The 7362-nt window shown below is 53.8% G+C and overlaps 1 protein-coding gene across 3 annotated transcripts in view; it reads left to right on the forward strand.

The window, feature by feature from the left end:
- The window catches only part of OTUD7B (OTU deubiquitinase 7B), a 34229-nt gene extending 27270 nt beyond the window's left edge, over positions 1-6959 (forward strand). For all 3 annotated transcript variants that reach the window (XM_083813186.1, XM_083813188.1, XM_083813187.1), the window contains 6 exons: positions 40-152; positions 927-1054; positions 1666-1815; positions 2194-2308; positions 3388-3472; positions 4263-6959. In XM_083813186.1, coding sequence (XP_083669312.1) covers positions 40-152; positions 927-1054; positions 1666-1815; positions 2194-2308; positions 3388-3472; positions 4263-5564 — 1893 coding nt within the window. In that variant the 3' untranslated portion in view covers positions 5565-6959. The remainder of the gene's footprint in view (positions 1-39; positions 153-926; positions 1055-1665; positions 1816-2193; positions 2309-3387; positions 3473-4262) is intronic.
- Positions 6960-7362: the final 403 nt, after the last annotated feature.

The raw sequence follows: 7362 nt of genomic DNA on the forward strand, positions 1-7362 counted from the left end.
CCTCACATTGAGGACTCTGTTCTGTCGTCCCTTTCCCAGTCTGGTCTCGTTTACACCGAAGAGGAGTGGCAGAAGGAGTGGAACGAGCTGATCAAGCTGGCCTCCAGCGAGCCTCGCGTGCACTACGGCACCAACGGAGGCAACTGCGGCGGGTACGTGGAGCACGCGAGCGCACGGACGGGGCGTGCGAAGTGGCTGGGAGGCTTTCCAGCCTTCTGGCTGGGATGTCCAGGGCTTAAGTGGCCATGATTAACGTGGGACAGGGGGGAAAAATAAAAGAGAATATCTTCCTTAAATATACAGCTTGGAATAACTTGCCCGAGGGCAGGTCCAGGGACCTGGCTGGGAACAGCGGAGGGGTTTGCTGCTTTGGTACCGCTCGTGTGGGAGGGTTTTAAGGGGAGGGTTGAAGGATTGTGAAAAACAATGAAAACATCCATTAAAATGTTACGGAAAACCGTCTCTGTAAATGCTGCCTGACCCCTTCTGTGGGGTAACGGCTCTTTTCCAGAATTGAACAAAAACCTAATCTTTTCTCACGTTTCATCATGTTGTTGGCTCCGAAATGAGAGTGATAAACAAAAGCTGAGAATTTCTGCAGTGTTCTCTCTCCCTCTGCGTTTCAAGGGCACTCTATCGCTGCAGCCGTCCCAAACAAACACAACTTTTGAGGCTCTTCAGATAAGAGACTCCAAGAAGTGCCAAGCAGCAATGTGGTATTTCCTGGAAACAAACCCTTGCCTTAGAATAGGATTTTTTTTTGGATCTGTCTCTGTGTCTAACATACGAAATTAGAGAAAAGATGAAACTTAATGCCATTAATATGATCTATGTCCTTGCTGTTGCCTGTAAAGAACTCTTCCTGCCTTTAAAAGCGATGATTAAGTGCACAGAGGACGAAAATTGATTTAGTTCTTGTTTCCCAGCGTTGAAAGCTCTGAGGAACCCGTGTACGAGAGCCTGGAGGAGTTTCATGTCTTTGTCCTGGCCCACGTGCTGAAGAGACCCATAGTAGTGGTGGCAGACACGATGCTGCGGGACTCGGGGGGAGAAGGTAAGAGTCGCGCTCGCTTGTCTTTATTAATTGTGCGTGCTCAGGCTGCGTATTGCCTGTGCACTGCTGTCACGGGCTCTTTCTGCTCCGTGGAGCCTGACTTTCAGCCCTGTCGATGAGCGTGGGGCGGGCTGCTGGGCGTGACTCCGCTGGAGGCTATGAGCCATACAGCTGAGCATCAGCGGCTGATCTGCTGCCTTTTCACGATGACTTTTCTACTTCTTTTGCCCCTACGTGTGTGTACAGATGGGAAATTCCGTTCTCTGCGTGTAGTATTTTCCACTAGCAGGCTTAATTTCCTGTCAGAAAAGATTCATCAATTACCATCACTCTGTGTGCAAATTTAAGTTGTTTTTTTTGTGTGTGTGTGTGTGGAGGAGGGCTTTTGTAGAAACGACAGATTCATTCTGCAACTGCGTTCCTCCTGGTATAAAATGGCTGTCTGTCTGGGGTTTGTTTTTGTTTTGTTTTTCTTCTTTTGCCCCCCAAGTTGATAGCTAATTGCAGGTAAAGCCGTGAAGTGAAACAGCTTGTTCTGGAGCAGTTTCAGGATAAACAAGTCTTAACTCTTCATCCTATTATGAAAACTAATCAGCCCCATTTCTTTCCAGCCTTTGCCCCTATTCCCTTTGGAGGCATCTATCTTCCCCTGGAAGTTCCAGCCAACAAATGCCATCGTTCCCCTTTGGTTCTGGCGTACGACCAAGCCCATTTCTCTGCCCTGGTATCCATGGAGCAGAAGGAACCCACAAAAGATCAAGGTAGGTGATGAACGAGCCCGGTGATTTACGGCCCGAGCCCTGGCAGTCGCAGTGTGTGCCGTTTGGCACGCCACCAGTGGCCGGCAGAACCGACGCCGTTCTTGGTGAGCGCCCCGAGCTTGGCTGCCGCTGCTGACACTGTGAAAGGTTGCCTTGTCACGGGGGTTAGACAGGCTGGAGGAGCCGGGTGACGTGAGGAAAGCTTAATTTATGTGGGGAGCACGCAGGAGATAGACGTCGGGCTTCTGCGTCGACTGCAGTTGGGGCGACTGATGAGGGATGCGGCGCAGAAGCGGCAGGCGCCGTCGCCTCGGCGCAGCGTGCCAAATCTCGTCCTTTCGGGCAGTAAGTGGGCTTTCCGTTCTCCTCCTCGTGCAGCTGTGATCCCCCTGACAGACTCCGAGCATAAGCTGCTCCCTGTGCACTTCGCCGTGGATCCCGGGAAGGATTGGCAGTGGGGAAAAGACGACAGTGACAACGTCAAGCTGGCCAGGTCGGTTGTCTGGACGCCGGAGCGGTCGCAGCCGCGCGGTTTGGTCTTATCCCCGGCCGCTCACGAGCACTGGGGGGTTTCTTGGGTCTGGGTGGAAGTTGTGCTGGGGTACGAACCTAGTCAGTGCAGACAGAGCAGCTTTTTCTTTTTTTTTTTTCCTTTTTTTTTCTGATGTCCTGAGTATTTTGGTATATTTTGGGAAGGGTAGTGACATCTTACCGGCTTCGATAAGCAGGATCAGGTATTGTAGCCTGGGTTCTCAGGCACAAAAAGGTGCGTTTTTCCCTTCCTGCGTCCCCAGAGATAACAAACACCTTTGCCCAGGAGCCCCAGGAGCCGGAGGGGTGCTCGCAGGCAGACACCCGTCCTGGTTTGGGCTCAGACCACGGGCGAGCCGCGGCACGGTTTGGTAGCAGCGAGCTTCCTGTTATTGAGCCAGGAGTCACCAATAGTGGGCGTCGTGGTCGGAGAGCTGGAAGCGTGACTTGTCCATCACATGACTTCGGGTTAGGAAACGTAGAAACCTCCAAGATCAGCGCGTTTATTAAAGCTCAGGGCAGGTCTTAGCGACGCAGTATTGCGCGGTACAGATATTTCATTCTGAGTTGGTTTTTTTTTTTTAACCGATAGGAAATACTGTGTGTTTTTAATGGAAAAAAAAAATGACAAATGGAAATTGTTGAGAAAACATCTTCGCTTTTTTTTCTGAAGTTGTTTTTGTGGAGAGGAAAATCATTTTGAAACTAGCTCTGTTTAGATCTGTGACATCTGCTTTTTTGTTACTTGCCTCGTGTACCAGTAAGATTATTTGCCAGGTTGGTATTAATTTGTAGCAAACTCGATTCTGACATACAGGAATCTTCTTGCTTATTCATTTCCTTTTTAATTAAAAGGCTTGGAAGGCTACAAAAACGTTATCTTTTGTATTGATGCCTTGATGCCTTGATGGTTTTTACCCGTTAAAACATGCGTTTTAACGTAAAGGCAACAGGCAAATGCCTTGGTAACGATGGAGAAAAAAACCTTGGCTCTTAAAGCGGGACTTGACTCTGACTTCTTGTGCTTGTTTCAAATTTTAGCGTGACGCTATCGTTGGAAGCCAAGCTGCACTTGCTGCACAGCTACATGAATGTTAAGTGGATCACGCTGCCTTGTGACACGCAGGTAAAGAGACGAGGGGTGTTTTCTCTAGTTATTTCAGCCTCCCTTCTGCAGGGCGGCGGAATCGAAGTCGTCATCTGCCCAGCCCTCCTTCACGTGAGGCCGTCTGTGCTTCCATTGGAAAAGGCAGCTGGCGCGGCTCCGAGCGGATGAACAACTCGTGTTTTTGTGCGTGCGCGTTTCTCTCGAGCTTTTCCTGCCTGTTTTTATCCTTCCTGCAAAGCTGAAGCGCAGCCCTCGCACGTCCTGCTGAGCGGCGCAGCCTGCTGTGTAGGTGTCTGGCAGCGAGGACGACTGCTGCCTATTCCAAGACAAACACAAACTGTTGGTTTGTGGCCTCCAGAAGCTGACTTGCGGCTTGACTGTAATTTTCCTGGGACCTTTCCTTGTCGGGACTGACTCGTGGAGCTCTGGGAACTTCTGCCTGCTTCCAACATCCCTGTGGCAGCTGCCTTAGCAGTGCGGGTGTCACTGGGCTGCCAGGCGTGAAGGATTTCTTTGTTAGCTTTTTATTGTTTGTGTTGCTTTTTTTTTTCTCCTCTCTTTTGGAGAAAACTCCCCAAACTTGCACGTGAGCTGTCTGAAACCAGCACATGGCCAGGGCGTGTGCTGAGTTCTGCGGGTCGCCCTTTGGCTGCAGCGTTGACGTGAAATAACTCCGGATCTGAGAGCCGCCACTTGTCCCCTCTGTTCTCCTAGCGAGTGCTTGCTTCTCCGTTTATTTCACCTTCAGCCTGAAAAGTCTTATCTGAGGAACTTATTTGACTTTGATATGTGTTTTCTTTCTCCCCAGGCGCCTCTGGCCCAGCCGGAATCCCCTACAGCCTCTGCAGGAGACGACGCTCGTTCAGCTGCAGAGTCAGGGGAGTCCGACAAGGAGTCGGTCTGCAGCAGTTCGGCAAGCAACGGTGGCAGCAGGGGTTGCAAGGACAAAGAGAAACCAAAGAAAGACCGAGAAAAGGACAAGGAAAAGGATAAAAAACGGGCAGACTCGGTCGCTAACAAGCTGGGCAGCTTTGGCAAGACTTTGGGAAGTAAGCTAAAAAAGAACATGGGAGGGTTGATGCACAGCAAAACTATGAAGGGAGGTGTGAGCAACGGGCAGGGAGATACCTTGGAGAAGAAAAAGAAGGGATCCTTGAAGTCAAGGAAAGGAAGCAAAGAGGAATCTTCCCAAGGAGACTTGTCGGCTCCTGTGGAGAAAACCTGCCCGGGGAAAGCAGCCCCCGAGAAGCCGTCGGACCCCTACAAGTACAGCAACGACGTGAGGCTGAGCCTCAGCATCCTCCGGGCTGCCATGCAGGGAGAGCGCAAGTTCATCTTCGCCGGCCACCTCAAGACCAGCAACAGGCTCCAGTACCAGGAGGAGATGATCCAGCAGTACCTGCTGGACGCCGAGGAGCGCTTCTTGGCCGAGCAGAAGCAAAAGGAGGCAGAGAAGAAGGCGCTGGCGAGCGCTGCCCCCGCCAAGAGGCTGGAGCCGGAGCTCAACGCCCACAAGGGCGAGGAGGCGATGCTCAGCCCCGCTTACCCCCAGCCTCCTCCTGCTTACGCCATCCAGACCCCGGATCTGGCCCTCGGCGCGAAGATGGCAGCTTTTCCCTCCAGCTACTCGGGCGTCTTCACCTTCCCCCGGCCCTCCGTGGCCAGCAGCGCGGAAGGATCTCATCCCCCCGGCTTCCCCGACGGCCGGCGCCAGGTCGCGGGGGGGCCCTGCAGCAGCCTCCCCCCTTACGCCACCCTCCCCAGGCACTGCGGCCAGGCCCGGCCGAGCCCCCACACCTCCGGCCCTGCCCACGCCGGGCGATTTTCCCCCACGGACACGGATTCTCACCCCGGCTTCCCGGCGGAGCGCGACGGCCCGGGCGGTTCGGCCCCGCACAGCAACGGCTGCCGGGAGCACGCGGAGCAGGACGGCTCGCAGAAAGGGGCGGACAAAGCGAGGGGCCGGGCTCTTTATAACGTCCAGCAGACCAAATGCAAGCAGCCCAACTGCAGCTTCTACGGGCACCCGGAAACCGGGAACTTCTGCTCCTGCTGCTACAGGGAGGAGCTGAAGCGCAAGGAGCGGGAGGCTCTGGTGCACAGGTTCTGAGCGCTCCGCCCGCGCTGCTCTTCGGACCCGTGGCACCTGGGGGATGCAATAACGCGCGTATTTCCCCCGCCCCCTCCCCACGCTCCTCTCCCTGTCCGTGGAAGGAGGGAGGCGGCGGGCGCTTGGCCAGACGGGCTGAGGAGCGCGATGCGGCCGCCGCGCCGCGGAGGTGACCCGCAGCCAGCCCTCCTCCCCGCGGCATCGCCACGAGCACGGGCGCCTCGGACGGGCTCTGGTTAGCCGGGGGGGGCTCGGGTTAGCCGGGGGGGGGGCTCGGTAGGCAGCCGCCGTGGAGGGCGAGCTCAGGTCGGAGCGCGAGGCGCGGGGGCTCCTCGCCGCCACCGCCGAACCAGACCAAAGCTTCGGGAGCAGCGAGCGCCCCGCGGGTCCTCCGGCCGGGCTCGACCCTCACTTCTCGTAGCGCTTCTCCCGAATCGAGCGAAAATGCCCCAGCAATTTCAGTTAGAAAGTCACAGACCTTTTAATTGAGAGTTTTTTTTCTTTTCTTTTTTTTTTTAACACTGTTTTTATTTTATTTGATGTTTTCTGGTACTGAGAGGAGCTTAGTCAGAAGCGGACGTTATTTTATTTTTATTTTTCTGTTTTCGGTTTGAACTCGTCTGAGCCCAGCGGACGTCTCCCAGCGCCTCGCAGCAGCGGGCTCGGGGCGCTGCCCTTCCGAGGGGCTCGGCTCTTGTTTTTAAACGTTCCTTTAAAATTCTTCTTGGGGTGGGAGGGGGACGGGGTGGTCACAGTGCTGAGTGGCTTTGAGTTTTCCCGCAGAAGTTCCGTGCGGAACCGTTACCGGTACAGTCGAACCGACTTAGAATTGACGGAGAAACGAGGTCAGTGTCTCCACCCAGCAATAACCAACGGCGTGGAGAAGCAGGGAGGACAAAGAGCGCCCCGCGGCACCGGGAGGTAAATCTGCACCGGGCTGCCCTTAGCTTACAGCTGTGCGTGGACACACACACGATAACTCTTTCTACTTGAGCAAGCTACTTCCGTACTACCTCTGTTCTGCTGAATAGAATTAACTCGGCTCCATTTTGCTGAGCCACGTAACTGACCTTAGGCTGAGTAATATTAAAGATATTTTTTGATAATAGGGCTAAAGAGTGAAATGTAAGAAAAACGAACCCGTACCTGTGTTACTCCCACACTCGCTGTGGTCCATCCACTACGTCCCCTTCTCCCCGGCCGAGCCCCGCGGCGCGGCACGAGCGCTGCCCTGAGCTCCCCGTTTTTCAGGGCGGGTGTAACTTTAGCACTGCAATGTTTGCACAGATCTTTTTTTGTAACTGTAGATCCCAAACTGGACTCGATCCTTGTTCCAGTCCTGTATAGAGCAAAGGTTCAGCATTTTACCGCGTGGAAATAAAACGTGAATTACGCTGATGAGTCAAAGCTTTACAACATTCCCTCGTTTTTTCGGTTTTTGGGTTTTTTTTTTTTTTTTTTTTTTTCAAAAGGCATCAAACTATGCAATCCCTTCCCACGCTGATCCCCCCGCCCGCCACGGGGAGAAGGGAAGAGAGAACGGGGCAGAGAGGGTGAAAGTGTACTTAACACTGGGGACTCACCTGAAGCCTTATTCTCACGAATACACTAAGGCTTTCTTCTAACGTACAACTTCTGCCGGTTTAATGTACGTCTGAAAAACCAACCCAGCCCCAAATTAAGGCCTTTTCTGTCGCAGGTGGCTGCTTTTGGCTTTGGTAAAGGCCGGGGCCGTCCCTGTGCAGGAAGGGCCTTGCTGCAGGTGCTCCCACCTGGGTGGCTCGGCCCCGCTCGGGCT

This window comes from Anser anser (genome assembly GCF_964211835.1).
Source record: "Anser anser genome assembly, chromosome: 28".
NCBI classification, from domain to species: Eukaryota; Metazoa; Chordata; class Aves; order Anseriformes; family Anatidae; genus Anser; species Anser anser.